General features: G+C 35.0%; 1 protein-coding gene across 7 annotated transcripts; it reads left to right on the forward strand.

Annotated features, from left to right (window-relative positions):
* Window positions 1-1,564: 1,564 nt before the first annotated feature.
* Window positions 1,565-24,060, forward strand: LOC103972935 (N-terminal acetyltransferase A complex auxiliary subunit NAA15). 7 transcript variants are annotated; one of them, XR_670811.3, is made up of 28 exons: window positions 1,565-1,801; window positions 3,361-3,439; window positions 3,538-3,620; window positions 3,708-3,857; window positions 5,035-5,150; window positions 6,966-7,071; window positions 8,753-8,824; window positions 9,211-9,326; window positions 10,136-10,268; window positions 10,647-10,724; window positions 10,898-10,951; window positions 11,053-11,123; window positions 12,611-12,665; window positions 12,756-12,851; window positions 14,538-14,666; window positions 14,752-14,834; window positions 14,940-15,170; window positions 16,291-16,423; window positions 16,507-16,617; window positions 16,802-16,933; window positions 20,534-20,590; window positions 22,710-22,807; window positions 22,892-22,950; window positions 23,027-23,138; window positions 23,204-23,304; window positions 23,427-23,569; window positions 23,658-23,769; window positions 23,839-24,060. XR_670811.3 is itself a non-coding variant. In XM_009387349.3 (27 exons), exons 1-27 carry the CDS (start codon window positions 1,751-1,753, stop codon window positions 23,676-23,678), a joined length of 2,670 nt encoding a protein of 889 aa, XP_009385624.2. In that variant the 5' UTR covers window positions 1,565-1,750; the 3' UTR covers window positions 23,679-24,060. The 7 variants fall into 7 exon arrangements, 4 of the variants coding, with proteins under 4 accessions (XP_009385624.2, XP_009385623.2, XP_064984163.1 ...); XR_010491693.1 differs by having other exon boundaries at window positions 23,427-23,769; XM_009387349.3 differs by having other exon boundaries at window positions 23,658-24,060.
* Window positions 24,061-24,566: the final 506 nt, after the last annotated feature.

Genomic DNA, 24,566 nt, shown 5'->3' on the forward strand with positions numbered 1-24,566 from the left:
GGGTTTTCGGGGTATTGGTGGTACCACCGCCTACAGATTGACACTGGGCGGTACCACCACCTAGTCAAGATGATACGATCGCTTGATAGAGCCTCTGAGATCAAGCTCTGGTGGTACCACCGCTTAGCAGCATTAACTGTCGACGGTACCACTGCCCATACCACTTGCGATGTTGAGCCTCAAGTGGTTCCACCGCTTAGTCTCGACAGTGCCATCACCCAATCTAGGCAGTGCCACCACCCAGTCTGGGCAGTGCCACCGCCTAAATAGCTCCAAGTGGTTGAATGGGCCATCGAACCGACCTAATTTAGTCCTGTTTAGGGCCCAATTAGCCCCTAATTGAGTTAGTAGGATTTCTTCTAAAATTAACTCAAATTAAAGTCCTAACAACGATAGTTAAGGCTAAAACAATTTACGATATAAGGAATCTAAGTTGTACAATACATCAATTGTTCATCCGAACTCTCGGTGAACTTTCGATAAACTCCTAGCGATCTTTCAGCGAGCTTTTGACGAACTTCTTGCAAGCTTTCGTTGAACTCCCGATGAACTTTCGGTGAGCTTTCACTGCATCATTCGATCCTTCGGTGTATCACCCAATTCATCCGTCCTAATGCCTGATCACCAATCATTGACTCCGACCCAATATTGGATTCTTTTTTAATCATTTTGCCTATATCATGATCGTAGTTAGTCCTACATCACTTATCTCAACATATGGATTAGATCATTAATTCATCAATTGATTTAATCATCAAAATCCGAAATTCAATAATAATGAAGCTGAAGGGGAGGACGAAGCCAAAGAGAGGATAGCGAAGCTTTCACATAAGTTACTCTTCTATAAATCAATATCTTTAGACGGTGAGGATCAAAATTATATTTTTCTCTTTTTTAGTGTTATTAGTACATGCGTTATCTTCTATTAATAGAATTGACAACGTGAGGAAAAATAAAATTAAATATTTTATTTTTATAAATATAAGAATGTCAATATAATTTTTTAAAATGTAGTGATCTGGATATTAAGCATAGATAACTATAAGAGGTAATATGTAATTAATCATATTTAAATTATAAAAAAATAAAAAGAAAGTATAATATTGTAATATATTTTTAAATCATTCTAATTATTTGTGGAATGGAGAGTACGTGGCCTTGTTTTTTGTTTTTTTTATAGAGGACAACCCGAGTGTTTCTGACTTACCTCTTTTGCCAAGATCCCTAAATCTGATCAAATTTGAGGTGTCATTGAAATCATGATTTGGATCTAGTTTATGCTTAAGGGTATACAAGAATTTTGAAGTACTACATTTTTCTTTTTTTTAAGCACTACAATTTTTGTTGCTTTGAAAAAAATACAAAATTGATCTGGGCCATCCAACGAGATTGTAGCCGCCTCAACCCACTCCGGGAAGATGCTGTAGCCGTCCGATCGGCATACCCTGCTACTCCATGATCGGTCGACGGTAGGATGATGGGAGCACGATCCTCAAAGCGAAGGTGCGGCCCCGATGCCATCCCCATATAAACGATGGTTCTCTCAGTTCATTCGGTCAGCTGATGCTTGTGAAGGCAGCGAGGCAGGGGTAGGGTTGCAGCATTAGATACCTCCTCTCCGCTGCTCCGCACCCCTACCACCAAAAGAATTGAAGACGAGAAACCCTTTCGACTCGATCCTTCCCTCCTTATCCTCGCCCCGCTCCTCCTCTTCTTGCCCTTCTAGGGTTTCCTTAGATCTCCACCAAGGATGGGTTCTTCTCTTCCCCCCAAGGAAGCCAATCTCTTCAAGGTCATCGTGGTAAGTGCAACTTCTTATGGTCCATTCGCTCGATCATCTGCAGTTCCATTTCATCCGATGATTTGCTTAGTTTGCCTCATCAAGACCCTAACATTTACTTGGTCGTCAATGTTCATCTTGATTTTAATGCTGGTCTGATCAGGGTTATCGCTTACCTGTTGTTCGTATTAATTTGCACGAGTTACTAAATAGGTTTTCCTTTTCAAACTTAAAGTTAGTTAACTGGTCCCGCTGTTGTATATTAATGTGTGCAAAATTCAGTAATCTTGGCTTTGTTGGCGTATTTGTTTGAGACATTATTCGCTATTTTTTAACAATCTCATGAGCTACCATATTCTAACTAGACCTATATAGATATCTTATTATGAGGGATAAGGATGCATGATTTTATACAATTTTGTTCGATAAAAAGTAGGTTGCTGCATGTTCTTTGTCGATATGGTTTCTGCTGCATATGCTCAAATGTTTGCTGTACTTGTTTTGTTAAATTCAACCTGCAATCACATTTTCTTGAATGAGCTTCATAAACTCCAGCACCATCCAGTTCTGGTTTATGTGCGTCATGCATCATGCACGATGGTCAGCATCTTTCTTTTGATAAAGAATCCACTTGCAAATGATAATATCTTACCAGTAATGGGTTTTTATTTTGACTGCCTTATTAGATGTGTTTTTCATGGCTTTGCTTTGAGGAAAATGTCAACGTCTGAACATGTTTGAACAGAACATTAATGGTTTCAAACATACAGAGAATATGAAATTTCAGTGTCCATATTGTTGTGTCATTGTTTTTGTTTGTTTTATGGCATTGTAAGTTTTATGACATTGATTGTGAGAGTATGGTGCTTACTAGTTTTCCCAGGCTAACCACATCAATGTTTTTGGCAAGTATAAGACAGACCAATATGTATTTGGCAAAGAATTTTTGTGAGTTAGCACTTACGTAGGCAACACCAGATATAGTTGTGTAGTTGCAAACATGATGCATAGGAGTGCTGGATTTTAATGCCAATTAGAATGTATATTGTCAGCGTGCAATTCCACAGAACAAGTTTGTTATTTCTTCTGATCTAAGAAAGTTTGTGATATTTTGTTAAAATGGATTGCTGCCTTTTGGGCATCTACATGTCTGCTTCATGAAGATTTTTGGTAGTGCTAGAAATAGGGTTTTCTAGCGCATCAAAAGATTTAGCAGCTAAGCTTAAAGCTTGTGCAGGTGATGAATTTACGTCTTCTATATTCTAGGAACTCTCCTGTACTCTCATGCAACTTCTTTTATCTATTGCATGGGTGTTCTGTTAGATTATTAGATTCATTATCATGTAAATTAGGAACACTGCTTGGAGCTGCTGTGACTTTTTAAATATAATGTTTGAATATTTAGTGTAAGAAACATAAGTACTGTAAAAATATGTTTGATCCATTATGATTCTTCATCTATTATTTAAACAATTTCTGGAAAAAAATTGTTTCATCAGCTTTTTTGTTGTTCGGTCTTGTCTTCCTCATATGGTAATGAATCCTCAAGCTCAAGCAAGCAATTTTCTGTTTTTCATCAGAAATCATATGAGACCAAACAATATAAAAAGGGACTAAAGGCTGCAGATGCCATATTGAAGAAATTTCCTGAACATGGAGGTGGACTTCTTTGTTCTTGGTGCTTTGCGTCTTTGTGTTCTGACCAACTTGTTTCAATGTAAGTGTTGGCTGATGTCCTTTTTTTTTGCGGCTGTTAGAAACCTTGTCCATGAAGGGATTAACATTGAATTGTATGGACCGGAAATCAGAAGCATATGAGCTTGTTCGTCGTGGTCTCAAGGTTATCCAGTGTTCTGCATATAGAGATAAAGGTTGCCATTTATTTTATCTAAAATATACTTTTGCTGACTCTGAAAAAGGTTTGCAGAATGACCTTAAAAGTCATGTGTGCTGGCATGTTTATGGTCTACTCTATCGATCAGACAGAGAATATAGGGAAGCAATTAAGTGCTACAGAAATGCTTTGAAGATTGATCCTGACAACATTGAGATCTTGCGGGATCTATCACTGTTACAGGTGTGTATAAAAGTGGTTAGCTCTTGATCTTACTATTAGATCGTGTGAGTTTCTTGTTATCTCTTTACAAATTTTTATCTCATCTCCTACATATTTTAATTTGATGATATTAAAGTTATCTTTTTCTTTGTACTGCTGAAGATGGTTATTCCGTTTGTGAATTTTATGGTGATGATAATTGCTATCTTAGGCATGTCTAGAACTTATAATTCCGTTTGTGAACTTATATCTTAGGCATATCTTAAGATGGTTATTCTTAGGTCTTTGTTTTACCATTCCTCATACTGCTAATCTAAACCGACTCATTAACTTACTGACATTCTCATTTCACAACCCCTGCATTTTGTTCTCAGTCATAACTATTGCTAATTTTTCAAGATGAAAACATTTCCTTATTTAAAATCTAAGATATAGGATGCTAAATTTTGCACAGATAATTTATGGCATAAATTTAATCAAGAAGAGTTGTTTGATGGCCTAGTCAAAGTTACACCAAGGTTTGAGCATTACATGTAGTCCAACCTGGTTGCTGTAAATGCATCATATATATTTTCTTTTGTGGCCTATACAGAAATATCTTCTGGTCGCAAATTTAGTATGTATGCATTTGTTTATATTTACAACTTTGATTTTTGGTTTTTACCAACTATTGTCCAGAAGCTTTAGTTTAAGAAATGTTCATTACCTCTATTAACTTCATGGGTGTCTGTTGCCCATAACTGCTCATCTTCTTTTGGTTTGATACTGGTTATTGGGTGGTTTTGGTCCCTTAGCTAAGTGGTCACTTTTCATAGCTTATTACACATGCATTCTTAGATTAATGTGATCTCAGCTTAAAATGTTAGGCTTCTTGAGGTTTCAGTTTAGCTTTGGTTATTTTTTTAAAATGTTGTTTTGTTTTTTATATGGTTTGCATTATTGGTCCGTACCGGTGTATCGACCTGCTGTCAGTACAATATGTACTGAGTTGTATCGAGCATACTGACATATAGTATATTAGAATGTACCAATGTACCGCCCATACTAGTCTTCTATTGGACCGGTATGTAATGCCCGTACCGAGCAGTACACTTCGGTACATCAAATCTTGGTTTTTTATTTACATGCTAGTTATGTCATAATTATTATATTAAGTACAAATCAAATTTGATTTACTATAGGTACATTCTTTTTGCAGGTACAAATGCGGGATTTGACTGGGTTTGTGGAAACTAGACAACAACTTTTGTCACTTAAGCCAAACCACCGCATGAACTGGATTGGCTTTGCTGTTGCGCATCACTTGAATTCCAAGTATGTGTCATTTTCTTAGGGAACTCATTCTAATAGTTCACTGATGACTACCAGTTGTTCTTACCATTAATATGTTTATGAGATTTGACAACATGTTGAAAGTCCTTTATTTTGTGGATGATAGATTACATTAGGTCACACCTTGTCTCTTTTTAGGAATATAGTGGGACAGTTCAATCCTCTTTGGTTAAGTAAATGCATAGCACATTAATTCTGTTAAGTGGTAGATGGTTGAGTTATCATTTCTATATGGAGAATATAAATGCCCTAATATTCATTCCATGTGATGGAATCAGATAATAGTTCTATTGAAGCATTACTGTGCAGAGGGGCAGAAAGAACCAACAAACATCTGATTGAAAGAGAAACATGCCCAGATCTCCAGGATTTTATCCCAGCATAGAGCTGTGCTTTTTCCTGCCTTCTTCTATAAATTCGTGATATTTTTGTGTAGTTACTTTGATTGTGTTGCTATTGGTACATAAGTTATTAATCCTTATTTATTTCTATTGACACTTCCCTGAGACCACATAAATGTTCCAAACAACGTCCTTCTTGTGATTTTTGTTACACATTCTCTTAATCCATAGGTGAATCTGAGATGACTGGACAGGCCATTCAAACTCTATGGTTGTGCACAATATAGTGTCATGCTGAAGATCTGAGTATAAGAGAGCTGGTCAGCCTTTGACTTGCCCTGGTCCAGATCCTTTGTGCAGGCGAAATTTAGAAGCTAGTGCTGATCCATCCATCAGGCTGTTGACATTGAAAAATAAAATCTTCTAGATGAGGTCACTTTTAGTTTGAGGACCTCAGGTTGGTCAATTAAAGTTCAAATTCTCGACTTTTTTATTTTCTTGAGATTCTATCACCAAGCAGGCTCTAGAATCTTTGAAATTAGTATTTGATTCCAACACAATTTTTGAAGTCTTGATTTTTGGGACTTCAAAATGCCATTTTTGGTGGACATCAACAGCATGGAGTGGCGTTGTTTCATGTCAGTGCTGGATTGAGTAAAGTGCTGCAGTACATTCTGCATTATGCCATTGATGCTCCCCATATTCTTTGACATGTGCTCATAAAATCATAATTGTGGATTTACACATATATTTGGAGGTCTGTCCATCGTGCCTTTATCCACTCACCACATTGATTTGAATGTTTTGACTGTCATAGGCAACACAGTTGACATGGTGGAAGTTTGTTTGAATTGCTCATTAGTAGTAGTCCTAACACAAACGCTAAATTTATATGTTTCTGTTACAGTTTATGTTGTGATTCATCTTGTGAGTTCCGTCGGTGCAAAATTGCCTGTTAGGCATGTAGTTCTAGGTTGGAAGCTAATCTAATTGAAGCTACTTCAGTTTAACCATGCCAACCTTGTTTCTACTCATGAGTGCTTCATGAGTAAATGTGGATAAATTGTTTTAGGTGTTTTCTCTCCAAAACATCAGATCATTAATTAGCACCACAATAGTAGCAATGTTTTGCCATCATCTTTGGTCACAGTGAACTCACAAACTTCCTATCAGTTAAGTAGCATTGGGGTTCTTGGACAATTGCTTTGCTTGCATGTACTATTAGACTATTCTTTTCTTTGATAAGTCACAAGTGCTAAGGGTATTAATTTTTCAATATTTTCTCTGCTTATGATAGATATCACAGTTTATGACCCCATATTTTTGCTGTGCATTGTGGTAAGATGGAGTATTCTTGGATGTTGATATTAGTAATTTTAATATCCAATGATTCTCTAATATCCAATGAACATTATATAACTTTTTGTTACTTACCATTGATTTCTGTGCGTGTCAGTGCTTTAAAGGCTGTTGATATTCTAGAAGCTTATGAAGGGACACTTGAAGATGATTATCCCCCAGAGAATGAGCGTTATGAACATGGTGAAATGCTTTTGTATAAGGTAGCAATGTTTAGATAATGTAACTTAAAGAGATATATGTATCATGTTTTTTCATTTTGTTAATTAGATCTTGTGCAGTAATTTCTTTCTTTTGCATTCTTTGTAGTAGCTTTCTTGATCAGGACTTTATAACTAGGCTGGTAGACTTGCCGGTTACTCTGCATGAAGAGTCGTGCTAGGAAATTCTTTTACGTTGGAAGGATTTGCAGTTTTGATACTTGTCCACATAAAAAATGTTAAAAAAAGAAAATCTTGCTATATTTTGTAATCAATTTGCAAAATTTTGCTACTATTCTTGCCCTAGTCTGGTCTAGAATTGTGTCTAGGAGTGAGATATTGTCTAAGAAGTATATGCACAATCCCTGTTGATAATTAGGGTGTTGAGAAATGAAGATGGTATCTCCTTAAATTGTAGGGACTTTTGAAAAGAGAGTTCAGTCATGTTAGAAAAGGAAGGTTTTTGTAAGATATTAATGCAAGTAGGATTGATAATGTTACACTGGTAATGAAAAACCTTTGTTATGTAATTATCGGGAGGCTTTTTTAGAGTTGGCAGGCCTTATCCTTCTCATAACTTATGTTATGATCTGCTTTTTATTCTAGTTTTCTTTTAAATCTTTCATCTGATTTCTGCTGAGTTCTGGCAGCGAATTCTTCTTTTTTTTCCCTCTGTTGATGAATTTGGCATATGATACGATCTGTGGACAATGTGATGTTCATCATTATCTGTTGATAAAATGTATGATGATAAATTCTGAATAGCCACACAGCTGTTGTAACTATTACCTTATTTTAACTCCATTACCTTGTAAATGTAACCCTTTAATTTTAGTCTGGAAATTTTAATCAAGCTTTTCAAAATTTCTTGAGAAGTAATCTGGTTTCTTGCTTCATGATGCTGGACGTTGAATATAATGCTAAGCTTCTGCTTAAAATGTTTCATTCTATCTTCATCTGAAGGCTTAAATGAGAAAATGAAAGGCTTGAGTATACTAGTTAAGGAAACAGCCATTTAGAAATAAATGCACTTGGGAATTTATGTAGCTCACTACAGTTTGTTTGGACAAGGCTTTAATTTTTTATGTTTCATTTTGCAAGTTGAAAGTTGATAATTTAGGTAATTTTCTTAAAGTATGACTTCCTTTTTTAATTATAAGTTGTTATCTTAAGTGATTTTCTTAAGATATGGCTTCCATTCATAATGATAAATGCTGTTCCAGGATTTCTTCTTTTGCTTTCTTTGTTTCATGGGTCAATTTTCTTGATTAGTATAAATTGTGGCCACTAACATCTGCAAGAGTTTTCGTGGAAAAATTTGAAGTATGTGAAGAGTATATTTTATTTTGATAGCTAGGGAAGCAGAGTGCTGCTCCATGGATCATGTAGTTTATTTGAAGGTTGTATTGCTAAAACTAACCTCCGAGGGCACCTTGATGCCTATATGTCTCCATGACAATGCATTCATTATCATGTAACAACACCAATAGTATCTTTTCTTCGGCCTTGTTTTCTTGATAGACATAAGGCTTAATCCAACCAGTAATTAATTAACTGACGAAGCAATTTACATTGCCTTCATCCAGCTTTTTTCTGTTATTGTTCATAAATTGTTTGTTATTACTTTAGAATATAGGCTTTGTTGGTGGTTATGGGGAAGGTTATATTCTTACGACTTTTACAGATTTCATTGTTAGAGGAATGCGGGTTGCATGACAGAGCACTGGAGGAAATGCACAGGAAGGAGGCTAAAATTGTAAGTTCTCACTGTAGTTGATGCTATGTAGTTCACTATCTGTTATTCTAGTTATACAAATCATGGTTTGCAATACCGTACCATACCACTTGGTACGGACGGTACATACCGGTCCGATAAAGGACTGATATGGGCAGTATATCGGTACACCTTAGTGTATCATGTATTGATACCTTAGTATAGCTCGGTACATACCATATCGACAGCTGATCGGTATATCGATACGGTACGGTATTCAGAACTTTGATACAAAGTATCGATGGAAAGGTCAGTATTGTCTACACGAAGGTCCTCAACAGTTAATATCAGATATCTTTTTATGCATTAGATCATCTTTTTGACTTGTTACAACATATTCCTTGCTTGCATGCATATTTTCTCATCAGGTGGATAAGTTAGCCTTCAAGGAACAAATGGCATCCATTGTGTTGAAACTTGGTTGCTTCCAAGAAGGGGAGAAAATATATAGGTCCCTGCTCTTTATGAATTCTGACAATTACAGGTAAGTGGCACGGTATATGAATCTTTTAATTATCAAAGGGACGATATTTGAATTTTCTTCTTCTGTTTTTTTTAATTTGTGTGACATGCTTTATTCTGCCAGTAGATTTTTAAGTCTCTTACTTTTCCAGTCAAATATGTTTATGCATTTGGTGGTGAACCCTCAGGTGCTGATACTGCAGCAGATACTTGGTCTCACTTCATTGCTTAGAAATTTGCTTTGGTATTGATGGAGGGTCTTAATTCCTTTTATTTATCATAAGAATCTTGATAGGCATATATTATTCTTTTGGGGTTGAGATAGTTTCCTATTTTCCTTATATATTCAATTAATGGTAATGATCATCTACGAACTGTTTGGGATTGCCTACATGGATTCTTTTTAGCCATTAATCTATAAAAATATTATCTTCTATTCTACTAGAGCATTTAGTGGTCAAACTCAAGGTTCGCCATACAGCTCGATATAGGCGGTATGTACCGGTCCAATAGGAGATTGGTATGATCGGTACATTGATATGTCTCATGCACCATGTGTCGGTATAGCTTGGTATAACTCGGTATATACCGTACCAACAACTGATCGATACATTGGTACGGACCAGTAAGACTAACCATGGGATTGAAACTCTCTTTTTAGCCATCTAGTGCCAAATGCTTTTTTGCTTTTCCATATACTGAGTATGTGGCGTATTCTTAAATGCCATTTGGCTTTTTGGTTATCTTTTATCTCATTCTTTTCTATCCAAGCCATGGACCTATTTTATAGGCTTCAAACTGTATTAATTACTGTTACTTTTCATTAAACAGGTACTTTATTGGCCTGCAAAAATGTCTTGGACTATATTCTGAAAAAGGTGAATATACATCTGATGAAATTGAAAGATTAGATGCTTTGTATAAGTCACTTAGGGAGCAATACAGTTGGTCTTCTGCTATTAAGGTAAAATAATCTTTTCTTGTAATTGGACAATGATTCTGGTTTATATTTTTAGTTACTCTTTCTAAATGCTATAAATTATTTGGTTGGAATGAATCATCTCTGTCTTTCATTTTTGGTTCATGCCTGTTAGAATGTTATTATCATTTCTTTTGAGGCAACTAGAATTCAGGAAGTCTCTGCAAAAGAAAACTCTTCTGTTTTCTTCTTGATTACAATAGCACTGTCATGCCTTTTAGAATGTTTGCTCGAGCAGCTACTCGAGCTTCTTAATCTTTAGCAGAATTTTTATTTTATTTGTATTATTAATATGCTCTATCATCCCTGCAATGTTCTATTTGCAATTACTGTATCACTTACTGGGTTCTTTTTTTTGCTCAGCGAATACCACTTGATTTTCTAGAGGGTGTCAAATTTCGGGAAGCAGCAGACAACTATGTCAGGCCTTTATTAACTAAGGTTAGACAAAATTATTTTACCACATTAATTGTTAAGCTTTTTATATTATACAATTATGACCCTTCTGTAGTGGGTCACGCTGTTTCTTATTTTTATTTTTTTCTCAGTTTACTATACTCTTCGAATTGGGTGTAGTGGCCAATCAAAGCTAACATAACTTGTCACACATTCAGGGTGTTCCTTCATTGTTCTCTGATCTTAGCCCCTTGTATGAACAAAATGGAAAGGTTTGCAGAATCCTTAATGAAAGACCTATGCGATTTCTTCCCAAATTACTCTTCAAATCAAAATTTGATAAAATCATTGAGCAGTTGGATTCATTTTGCAGGCAGCCATTCTTGAACAATTATTTCTTCATCTAGAACACTCAATTAAATCAACAGGATGCTTTCCAGGAAGGTAATTTTGAAACCAGACTTTTCTCTCATGATGATCACTGTGGATTTCTGTTTAATTGATTTGGATTGGTCCATGTACTGGTCATACTGTTGACCATATATAATGGTCAAACCATGCTGAACCAATCAAGATTTCAATTCTTGCATGACAATAATTATCTTCAGATTAGTTATTGAATAGCTATGTTATGAAATAGCCATACAGCATAATTTGGACAGTTTGGCATAAGATTCACCATGCCAACCTAAACTTAAATTCTGGCTGATGAATATCCTCTAGAGCAAGGTATTCAATTTCGAATAATACCATCCGGCACGGGCGGTACGTACCGGTCCGTCAGCTGATCTATACACGAACCGCTCGTTATCGGACGGAACAGAATATATATATATATATATATTAATATATATAAATATTTTTATAAAAGGTGACATCATGTCACCTTTTATAAGAATATTTATATATAAATATATATAATCATATATAAATAAATAAATAAATATATATATAAATAAATAAATAAATAAATATATATATATATATATATATATATATATATATATATATATATATATATATATATATATATATAAACACACACACACACACAAGGCGACATCGCGTCGCCTCGGTGACGTCGCCCCACGTGGGAGAAGGAAAAGGTGATGTCGTCGAGGCGATGCGAGGTCGCCTTTTATAAAAAAAATATGTATAAATATGTATAAATATATATATGTATATATGTATATATGTATAAATATATATGTATGTATATATGTATATATGTATATACATATACATATATTTATATATACATATATATACCATATACTGCTCGGTATATAGTATCATACCAAACCGAACGAACGTCGAAACTCCGGTACGGTATGGTATTTCAATCCTTGCTCTAGAGACTCCTTATTACATGAAACAAGATACATGATTTGACGAAAAATGTTGATCATTTTATAACAACTCAGGTTTAAAAAGAATCTTTAGGCAAGAACTTCAGCTGGATTGGCAGTGAGTATATGCAAGACTGTGTGGTTCTGACATCATTTTATCCTTGTCATTTGACAGTTATTCTCTCTTTTGGAGAAACTCTGATGTAAATACTAAAACCAGGAAATGTTGCATTTTTTTAGACATTGTTAGGCAATCTCTTAATAGAATTATTTTGCATCAGATAGGAAGGAGCTTTCCTAGAATGCTTCATAAATTCATATACAAATACATAAATTGAGCACTACCTTCAGTTAATTTCTTATGTCTTCTAATGATCTCTAACCTGTATTGTATTGGCTCCGATACTGTTCTAATCTTAAATATTTAGCAAAGAATAAGCATGTCATGATGTATTTCTTTCAAACAACAGCCTATGCCTTTGAAAATTATTGCTAAGATTCCATTTAAAATGCATAATTTAGATGTGTTTCTTAGAAATGGCATTTGTGACTGTGGTCATAATTTTTCTTTTCAAATTTCAGTTCCAAAAGAGAGCCTCCTTCAACAATCATGTGGACTTTGTTTCTGGTTTCCCAGGTTTGTTTTGTTGTCTCTTATGAAATTAGATTTATGCCATTCTGAATTTGTATTACATATGTCAAGACTTTTATTTCTGTTGTGATGCAGCATTATGATCGACGAGGCCATTATTCTCTTGCTCTAGCCAAAATTGATGAAGCTATTGAACACACTCCAACTGTCATTGATTTGTACTCCATTAAGGTTTGTGTCATAAATCAACATTAGCAAATGTGGACATATCTGACTTAGCAGTGATGAAACTGTCATATGCAAATTATGGTTTACTATATTTATTCCAATTTTCAAAGACACAAAATAGTGTTTATTTGTTGGAGTTTTTTACTTAAGTTGGTGTGTCTCTTCCATATTTCAGTGTCTTGCTTGTTTTGGGATACTTTGTGTTGCTAAGGAAGGGGGGTGAATTTTTTTTTTCTTTGGAGAAAGAGTTATGGTAAACTATTTAGACCTCAACAGTTGTTGAAATCAAGGGTTGTTTTGGTATCAAGCTTTATATACAATCTCATGTAATTAAAGGTATCTAGGTAAACTCTCTCTCAAAGATTAGGTTGTTTTGGTATCAAGCTTTATATACGATCTCATGTAGTTAAAGGTATCTAGGGAAACTCTCTCTCAAAGATTAGGTTTACCTGGTTACGTCTTTTAGCTGAGGCATCCAAATGACATTTATAATGTCATGACCCAACCTGATGGGATAACCTGAACTATTAGTAAAAAATGTTTAAGCCTTGTCAATTATAGTAGAGTTATACATCTATTTGAGCCTTTTCCCACTTTGTATGTGAGATTAAATCGGGGTATTACATATAGTATTATCTTTTATAATGTTAAGTGATGGGAAATAAAGATTAGAATTAATAGGTTGCATTTAAGAACAACTACAGTTAAGTACTGGCAAATATATTTGTATAAGAAGATATTGATTTTACCATATTGTCATGAAAGATTTTAAAAAGATCAGGGACATTTCAGCAGCAGGTGCTTTATTTGGCAAGATGTATACAACATGTAAAATATGCCTTTTTGTGAAAACTTAAAAGTATGTGTAAGAAGTAAAGTCCATCAAAGTACACTTACTCTTCTCTGTATCAAAAGGTTGTAAGATTTAATACTTTGTCTTAGAATTCCAAATCAAAACTGAGGTAGCAGCAAAACTTGGCTCAGAACTTTTTAATTCCAAGTTTTGGGAAGTTGTTTTTAACTTTTTATGAGGATGTCTTCTTTTTGACTGGTTGATCTTAGAGATTTTCAAAACTGATTTGGTAAGAAGAATCCAAAATGTGATCTTAACAGGAAATCTCTCCGATGGTGAAGTGAGGGATGTGAAAATTTTTGGGGAAGATATTTGAAAGAAGTGACAAACTTGCATGAAGGTGGTTAAGCTGTATATATTGGTCGTAAAAACAGGACTGTGTCAGATAAGAATTATTGGGATGCAGGGTTTTGGTGTGAGTGAGCTTTCTTCAAAGCTACAACATGAGAATTGACAGGCTTTATCGGGAAGGGGATTTGATTTAGATATTTGAAGTGTTAATGCAGTGTCTATGTCTTATAGTAATTAGAGACCTGTTAGAAGCAGGATTAAGAGTCTGAGTTATTACTCACCTTTGGATCTCAGATTCCATCTTGTGGGTTGGAGTAGTAATTTTTTCCCACATTAGATCTATTTTTTGTCTGAGGCTCTATGATATAATTAATTTTTAAGCATATTGTATCTCTTTCCATATACACCTTCCAGATTGACAATTATTCTTACTGTTAGTTCTAAATTAGCCTCTTTAGTAAATAGAAAAAATTTATGCCTTTATATCTTGCAACAATTAGATGATCATTTGCTCATTCATCACATTTATCCCATCTTGATCACAGGGCAGGATACTAGAAAATGCTGGTGATTTGCCTGCTGCAGCTGCCTTGGCAGATGAAGCTAGGTCTATGGATCTTGCGGATCGTTACTTGAATAGTGAGTGTGTTATGCGTATGCTTCAAGCTGACCAGGTATCCAACTTTCTGACCTAGGCATTATATGATATTCTTGTTCGAGTCTGTGGAATTAATATTTTTTATTCATTGATTGACGAAGGTTGGATTAGCAGAGAAAACAGCTGTTTTGTTTACTAAGGATGGCGATCAGCACAATAATCTTCATGACATGCAGTGCATGTGGTATGTATGCTTGAGTTTCCTCCATCATGATCGACTATTTGATTGAAAAATCTCATTTGTCTTTCCTCTTTATGCACTCTTTCTGGCATGTACGTGTTGTGGAAGGTACGAACTTGCTTCTGGTGAAAGTTACTTCCGTCAAGGGGATCTAGGACGTGCACTCAAAAACTACTTAGCCGTTGAGAAGCATTATTCAGACATGACTGAGGACCAATTTGACTTCCATTCTTATTGTTTGCGTAAAATGACTCTACGGGCTTATGTATCAATGCTGAAATTTCAAAACCAGTTGCATTCACATGAGTATTTCCATAAAGCTGCAGTTGGAGCTATAAGGTGGAGTTGCCGTCTTTCCTTGATTCGATGTCTATTTTATTGAGTTCTTGAGTGCATCCTTCTGTCAATAGTTTCAACTTGTTCAGATGTTACCCTTGTTATTCTTTTACTTTGCATAAAATTAGTTACAATCAAAACTTAGAATTATGCATATGATGTGACCATTGACCATAAAAGATTCCTTATCATATACCTGATTAGCATTAAACTGATTGAATAAGTTTGAGGATGGAATGGATAATTTATCTGTTATTTGTGTACCATAAAGGTAGCATTTTTTTAGGATCTTGATTGGCAAAAGATTGCTGAAGAAGGATTAAATAACCAAAAATAGCATAACAGTATTTAGAACCACAAGGCATTAGAACTCCTTTTTCCTGTTTCAAAACTTGTTCAATGGTCAGTCTCATTTTAACATTGATAGCAGATATTGATTTGCTTCTATTTCTGCATCGCACAAGGTTTTGGCTTAAGTTGATTTGTTGCTTCTGCATGACAGTGTTCTCACTGCATTCGACTGTATAATCATTTTTTACGTTTCCAATAAGCTTTCCCAATTGTCAATATCAAACACTTCATATTTGCTACAATCATGTGGTTTACCATTATTCTTCCCTTCTTTCTTCAATTGCCCTAACCGTTCTCATTCTTCATTGATCGTTGTGCCTTCTACCAAGATTTCAAATACCATATAGTATGACAATTGTACCATACTGTTCTGGTCTCATACTGGTGTACTGACTCTGCTGATATATATTGACACAGTAAGAAATTTTTGTTTTTCTTTAGTATACCAAGGCATACAATACTGACTGATACACACTGGTCTGATGAGATTCTGGTTTGGATGCCAGTACTGCTGTTTAAGACCTTGGGTGGTGGGTGTTGAGGTGTGTACTAATATTCTTTGATCATAAATGAAATGATGGTGAAGGAACATAGTCTTCCTTTGAGAAATGGGCATATGGAGGAGCACTTCATGACAGATCTACTCACCCCAGCCAGTTATCTGTGAATATGGAAAGATTATTTACTGGACTTAATTTGACAAACATTTATGCACAGTAAAGTTTATTTTGCTTGGAAAATTAACCAATTGAATGTGACCTTTTAACTGTAGATGCTATATAAAGTTGCATGATTTTCCATCAAAGTTGGCAACGGAGGAAGGTGATGAGATGTCACAGTTGCCTCCTTCACAGAGAAAGAAAATGAGACAAAAACAGAAAAAGGCAGAAGCTCGTGCCAAGAAAGTAATTTAGCTAGAATTTTTTACACTTGTAGATGCTCTTCTGTTGGGATGTTTTCCTCCAAATTTCTCTTTGATATTCTGCAGGAAGCTGAAGAAAGAAATGAGGAGGATACAACTTCTGGCACATCTAAATCTGGCAAGCGACAAAATTCCAGACCAGTTGATCTAGATCCTCATGGGAAAAAGTTATTGCAGGTTCCTTCTAAACTTTCAATGTTCATTTCAGCTCTCAAATCTTTTGGTTATGCAATGCAAGAGCTATCTGGCTTCCTTTATGTTAATTCAAAGAAAGTGATTTCACTGATTTGTGTAGTCTAGAGATCTTCTGCATTGGTATGGTATGCTTAAATAACCCAGTCAATATGCTCTTTTTATGCAGGTTGAGGATCCATTATTGGAAGCCACGAAATATCTAAAGTTGCTTCAGAGTAACTCAGCTAATTCATTGGAAACACATATTCTTTCTTTTGAAGTGAACATGAGAAAACGGAAGATTTTGTTAGCATTTCAGGTAACCTCACTTCACATTCTTATTTATTACTCAAAAAATCAAAATGTTATCTTGCTTGAAACCACAATAAAGAAGCATGGTTCTTGTGCATTATGTACTTTATATGTGATATTTATCAAGGTATGCGATTTCAAATAATACCGTCCAGTACGGGCGGTATGTACCAATCCGTCAGCTGACCAGTACACGGACTACCCATTATCGGACGGAACGATATATATATATATATAAACGAGGTGATATCGCGTCGCCTCGACAACGTCGCTGAGGTGATGCGACGTCGCCTTCGATAAAATATATATATATATATAAATATATATAATCTTTTATATATAAATATACATTTATTAAAATTATATATATATATATACACACACACACACACACACACACACCGAGCCGTATACCGCTCGATATATAGTATTGTACCGTACCGAGCGAACGTCGAAACTCCGGTACGGTATGAAATTGTGTACCTTGATATTTATACTTCTATTCATTACCAAGCTGGGAGCATGGTTTTGTTAGCAGGGTTTGTTCAACTTGTCATTAATAATGTTTCTACTTTTTACATCCAATGAAATAGTAACTTTTAGTATCCTTCATCCTTGGTATAAATATAAAAGGTTGGATATAACTGAGCATAATGGATGAGAAAAAACATATGAGGTAGTGGGGGATATTGAAGGTAATAATCAAGTATTGATGTTTCAATTATTTTTTTAGTTCAAAGAAAAAGGAAGAAGCATGTGTCATGGATGAATTATGATCCTGATATTATCTAAGAAAACAGAAGACCAATTTTGATTTGAGGAGCCACCTACAGCCAATAAAGTTTCTACACATCTTGTTTCTTTGGAAGAAAGGGTCTGTTGCAGGTGTCTGTCCAGGTGCACTGGAAAGGATGTTTTGATCTCCACATTGGATTTCACCAAATGCTGATCTGGTCTTAGCATTAAGTAGAAGATCAGTGTGAACTCAGGCTTCCTCAAGTCAGAGCCTGTCATGAGCTATTCTTTTTGATCTTTGGTGTGGGCATAAATACAATAGCTTGAAACTGAAACTGATGTTATTAGCTTGAACCTGAGCCTAGGTCAATCTGCCTAATTTTTAAAACTTGACAACAACAAAAGCCTAATAGGAACTATGACATGCAATTATGTTATATACCTTGGCCACAAAAGATAATAATATGACAGGTTGGAGGCTTTATTTGCAATATTTTTCTGTGCAATTTAGGTTATGTCAGGTTGGCTGGATGGTCTATGGCTCAAGAAGGAAATGATAGGAACATGTTGAATGGTATGCTCCTAAGAGCTTTAACAGCCAACGTTCTGTGGCTTCTTTGGAAATCTAGCAGTGATTCTCTTCATGAACTTAAGCCTTGAAATATCTTCTAGAAGGCTGTTAATTATGCTCTTAGCTATGTTGAATCCACAAAAATCTGAAGGAATACATGAGATATTTCATCTCAATGTAAGGTGGAAAAAACCTGTCGTAGAATGGTTTAAGCTAAACATGAAGCTTGGACTGACACAATATGGGAGGAGCTAGTTTTTAATATGAGATATGACTGTTGATTGTATCTCGGCTGGGTGTAGGTGTATCCAGGATAGATCAAATTTCCTAAATGCACCTATTGAACTCAAAGTAGGCCTGGAGCATTTACACTTAAGGAGGTTGTGCAATTTATGCATGTTGAGGCCGATGCAGCTTGAACAATTGGGCATAATCTCCATGGAAGATCCTTAATGCAATGAGTGATATTTAGGATTTTATGATGTATGATGTTTTTAATGTTTGTCATGTCTATAGAGAAAGTAACAGAGCTGCAGACTGGCTAGCTAATCATGCCAGGAAATACAAATCCAATTTTTTTTGGAAAGGAACATGGATTGTTGAGTTGTCTAGGATTCTGTGCGCCAATGCTAGGGATGTTCTCTGTAATTGTGAAGCAATAGTTTATTATGTTTTCTGTACAAAATAAAGTGACTTTACTTATTGGTAAGCAGAAGTCTATGTTATAGTCAGCCGATACAACTCCAGTAAAGTATCCCAATCCTGATTCTATTCTAGTGTTTTTAAAAGTGCTAGGTACCAAGGTTGCAAAATGTTTGAGGTGTTAGGAGCCCTCCCGACCGAAGCGAGGTGCTCTAGAATATTAAATATAAAAAATATATAATATGATTGATAAATATGATTATAAAAATAAAAATATGACATGAAATTGATTTTAATATTACTTTGGACACTTGTCATTTTTCCTGAAACCCTAATAGTAGTTTTAAATAGAAATTAACAGTGCTAAATAGGGACTAATAACATTTCTAATATTGATTAACAGTGCTAAATTGATATTAGTTCTAAATAGAAATTAACAGTTCTAAATAGGGTTAACAGTTCTAAATAGGGACTAATATCAGTTTTAAACTATTCAAAACTAGTTTCGGTGAGAAGAGGAGTTACCGATGATTGAACCAAGATACTATTTGTTTACAATCTGGTTAGATTGAACCAAGATACTGTTCAATCGAACCATAGTTGACAATCTGGTTCGATTCTTCACATTTACAGTGAAGCGTAATGCCTGGATACTATGCGAAGCGCTCGGGCCTTGCCTTGCCCGAGCACCCCAGCGTCTTTTAACAACACTGGTCTATTCAAGTTGTGTTCTAGCCTGAACTTTCATATGTGCCATCCTGAAAGTGAAACATTGGCCAAATTTTTTGAAACTAGGGCCTATAACTCAATGTCTAGATTTTGAAACTAGAAAGCAATTAAGTGCTCACTTGTTGATCTGGCTATGAAATGGAAGGTTGAGCTAAGTGCTCACCTCTTTATTGGTTAAAGAACGTCTGGCTAAAGCTTCCTTATAATTTGTTTTTTCTTGAAGGATAGACTCATTCATGTTACTGTCATTCATCTTATGTATGCTTTTTTTTTGGGAGCATTTTCTATACTTGGATCATGTCAGATGTGTGTTACTGTTCTTAAAGCTGGGGCAATAACATTTATAAATTATTTTATATCTCGGTTCAAAACTGGTTTTGGTAATCTGTGGTATCAGTGTATCGGACATATACTGACCTGTATCATCTAGTATCAGCTGAAAAAGTATTAAAAAACTAAACACCAGTACTGGACCACATGGTCTGGTGCAGGTTCTTTCTTGGACTGGTAAATATCAATCGATTCTTACTGTACCAGCAACTAATTAATCTGATCATGTTAGGTAATTCAATTTGCCGAGTATTTTTAGTAGTAAATTATAGTTTTACATGATTTCTATGTGATAAGATTGGAGGAGCAAAACCTGGGGCATCTAACTTCTATTGGCTTGCTTCAATTTTGTATTTCTGACTAGGATGCTAGGATATTGTGGCTAGAACTCAAAACAAGTAAGACATACCATAATTTCCTGATTGAGCTTGATCAAGTTCAATTTGCTTTGCTCCCTATTCATGCAGTGTATGCAACTAATTTAAAATCTTATGTACCTTAATTTGAACTTTGTGTCATATGATGTGTACTCTGTAAATATTGTTCTTTAACCTTGATAATTATAATTGTTCTGACTTCAAGTTTTTTTAAAATCATCAGGCTGTTAAGCATCTACTTAAATTGAATGAGAACGATCCAGATTGTCATCGGTGTTTGGTACGTGTTACCAACTTGTAAACTTGCTTGGTGTAGCTTTTGCTTCTTGGAAGTTTGACTTATTTTGATGAAAGACAGCATATCTAAATTAGCTGCACTGATATGTGATTCATCTACATCTGTGGATATATGACATTCAAAGTTTATATATGTGAATATGTGCAAAATTTTTATGGATTTTAATCATGGTTATGGTCGAAAACCTTTGATTGCATGCACATTATCCAAGTCATTACACCTCTTTGTTTGCGATGATCAGCAGTCATCATACCTCTAATATCTCAAGGCTCCATACCTTGAATATTAGAGGGGGCCTGAGTGAAGGAGAAAAGGAAGTTTAAATATGGACAAAACAAGATCATTGGGATTGTGGGTTTAAATTTTGCATTGCAAGAATTGTGGGTTTAAACTTTGCATTGCAAGAATTATGGTACTATTTTATTGGAGAAATTACTTGAACTTAAGGGAGAATAACTGAGAAGCTTGGTTGTGGTTATCACTTACCAGATGATGGATTTTGGCTATTCAGTATAGTTGCAGATCATTGAATGCAAGTACTTAGTGATTTGGTTTTCTTCGGATTGTAGGACCCGGTTGCCTAAAGCCAATCCAGACTTATGGCCCCTATGTTAGTTATGGGTATGAGTTAAAGCCTCTTTGAATTTATTAGACCTGGACTAGGATCCTAGAATATTACAAAATGAAGTGTTTTTAATCTATATATTCTGATACTTCTATAAATTTATTAAATTTTTTCTGTAGAATTCCAGTGATGTCCTTGGTATTTCTTTGCTTATTTTGTTCTTGCTTGAAGATTTGGGTATGAATTCTGACCTTCCAGTTTTGTAAATTAGGTAATTTGTGTGATTGACTTGGCCAAGCTTTCATTTGAATTTGTTTATTCTATTAGCTAGTTTTTTACTTTTTAATAATTTAGCATATATTGGACCTTTGCTCCACTGCGGCTGATTTGGAACTGATCTCTTACACCAGAACCCAATAGTAAAATGTTTCGAATCTGATCCTCCGACCCATTGCTTGAAGCAGGTCCATGTCCAGTTTCAATCATGCCTGAACTTGTCCAGGTCCTAGCATATATCACTAGTTTTGTCAAATGCCAGGAATGAAAGTTTTGAAAATTTACTTTGGATGATAATTGAAACAGAAGAGTGTCAATTAGAAGAGTCAAAATTGGACTTTATTGATGTTTAAGTTGGATGGACGTGGAAGTTGGATTATGCAAAACTATTAGGCTTAAAGTGGAGATAAGTCATGCTTATAAAATAAATTAGAATATTAATGTTGTTCATTAATTAATCATCCAGAAACCTTGGAGATAGTGTGACTCACATAAGGTTTTATTTAATATTTGCACTTTTCTCTTTTACACTGTAAACTGGTTTAAGTATCTGTGGAAAAGAAAAATTAAGGTGTCTGTGGAAACTTCAATTAATTCCAATTGTGATTACTAGTCAAAAAATGTGTGGAAGTCATATTTTTCATGGTGCTTAAATAACTTGCAGGTGCATATTCTGATGCATAAGTGACTAATAGAGCAACTACAAGATTATGGAACAAAAAATAACCGTATCCAAAAGAAACTTTTGATTGTAAGACTAGGGTACTAGTCCATTGCTCTCTAGCTTTTCATGAACCTTGAGCTATAAGAACTTAGATAAATAGTATGAGCTTAAAATTTGACATCTGAATTTGTATTTTGACCTTCAAAGACAGATGTTGCATTTTCTCAGAAGGATGAGTATTTTTCCTTGACAGTGTATTTTGTGCAGTGAGAATACAATTGCCTAAACTTTTATATTGATTGATTTAGAATGTAAACATCAAAGAGTAAATTTACTTGTCCACTACCGATTACATTATAGCACCACAAACAAAGTTGTGGTCCTGAGGTATGCAACAAAGCTTTGTTTCTAAAAGTCATCCACAGATTTCACAAGGAAAGGAACTGAAAAATGCTACTGTTTGTTCAATCTATTTCTTCAGCATTTCTTGTATTTTTACTTCTTGTAATCTAAAGATTGTAGAATATAATTTGGCCTGGATAAACTGTCACAATTATTTCTGTTTTGGTAGACTAATTCATTGTACCATTTCACAGATAAAGTTCTTTCACAAAGTTAGCAGCTTGACTTCTCCAACGATAGACTCAGAGAAACTTGTTTGGAATGTATTAGTAGCAGAACGACCACATATAAGGTTGCTGTTGATGCCTGTTTTACTTAAACAAATTCACATTTTTTTTGAAGTGGGTAATAGGTTTATGATTCTCGTTTCTTGCAGTCAGTTGAGCGGGAAGTCAATAATTGAAACTAATAAATCTTTCCTCGAGAAGCATAAAGGTTTTTAAATTGTTTCCTACCAAGTTATCTTTTGGATGACACTGAGGTTGTAAATATAATCTCTCTGAATTTTCAGATTCCTTAATGCATAGAGCAGCAGCTGCTGAAATGCTATATGTTCTTGAGCCAGATAAGAAGCTTGATGCAATTATGTTAATTGAAGATTCGAAAAACACACTAGCAATGGGGTAAGAACGATCTTAACTAGTAGACAATCATATTCATCTTTTAATGATTCTGGACTTTTAAACAGAAATGATGCACTTGGTCCTGTCAACATATGGAAGCTTGAAGACTGTATTGCAGTCCACAAATTGCTTGAAGATGTGTTCAAGGATCACGGTTCTGCTTCTAGTAAGTGTACATGGATATTTCAGTAGTCAAATAAGTATTTTATGCATTTGTACTTGTCTGGGTAAATAAGCTTTGTTAAAATCTAAATTATCATTTCTCCTGATACTTTTGTGCAACTACAGGATGGAGAGCACGGTGCGCAGAATACTTTCCATATTCAACATATTTTGGAGGCTGCAGTAGCTCTGCTGTCATGTGTACAATCAGTAATAACACACATAGTCCGCCAGAAAATGGAATTGCAGCTTGCCAAGATGCCAAAATAGTAGATTCTCATTTCTTAAATGGAAAACTACATGGCTTGAAGGACCTGAAAATTCAATAGTGAATGGTTCTCTTGTCTAACGCTACAGGTGGATCCAAAAAATGCTTGAGATGGGAAGTGGAGTGATCTCTTCAATTGTAGAATCTTGCCTCACTCATTACAGTACAAAAGTTTATTTTTCTTGCCAGGGCACTTAGAAGGTATTTTTGATGGCTCATTGCAGTAAAGATATTGCTGGGTTGGTACTAACACCTTGAGTAATTTTGTAGTATTAGATCTGATCTCGCTAAAATGGTGGAAGCTTTTCCTCGCATCAAACAGTCAGTCATTTATCAGTTTTGAGCTCCGTAGCAAAGATCTGTAAGTGGTCAGCTAGCTTGGAGATATATTTAAGCAGTGGGTCAATGATTATTGCCTGGATTTACTTTTGTGCACTCCTTTAGGACAAATTTTGTGTGATCTGTGTTATTATTAAAGTACAAATTTTGGCATATGCTATGTGCGATCCCATTATTGTCTTCAAGAGCTGAATAATGTTATGCATTCAAATCTGATTGGCGACAATAAGAGAGCTTTGTTTGTCCCCCGCATGATAATATTTACAAGCTTTTGATACACACTCGTATGGTCAGTGTAAATCAGTTAAATACCTTTTATTATGCTGGTGTCAAAATGTACCTCAATGTGGTGTTCTAGTTTCCTATAACTTTCATATATGCATACACACACTATGATGTCGGCTCGTCAAAGTAGAATAACTACTGTGACACGGTAAAAGGTTATATATATATATATATATATATATATATATATATATATATATAACCTTTTACCGTGTCACAGTAGTTATTCTACTTTGACGAAGCCGACATCATGCGTGGTTTTCTTAGCAATACTGAAGCTACTCTGTCCATTGGAGACAGCGGCAGTGTGTCATTTGAGTTGTCACTTTCGAATTTTTTTTTCCTGCACTATTTGCTTTCGCCTTCATCGATCA

Source organism: Musa acuminata, chromosome BXJ1-3 (genome assembly GCF_036884655.1).
Source record: "Musa acuminata AAA Group cultivar baxijiao chromosome BXJ1-3, Cavendish_Baxijiao_AAA, whole genome shotgun sequence".
Classification (NCBI taxonomy): Eukaryota; Viridiplantae; Streptophyta; class Magnoliopsida; order Zingiberales; family Musaceae; genus Musa; species Musa acuminata.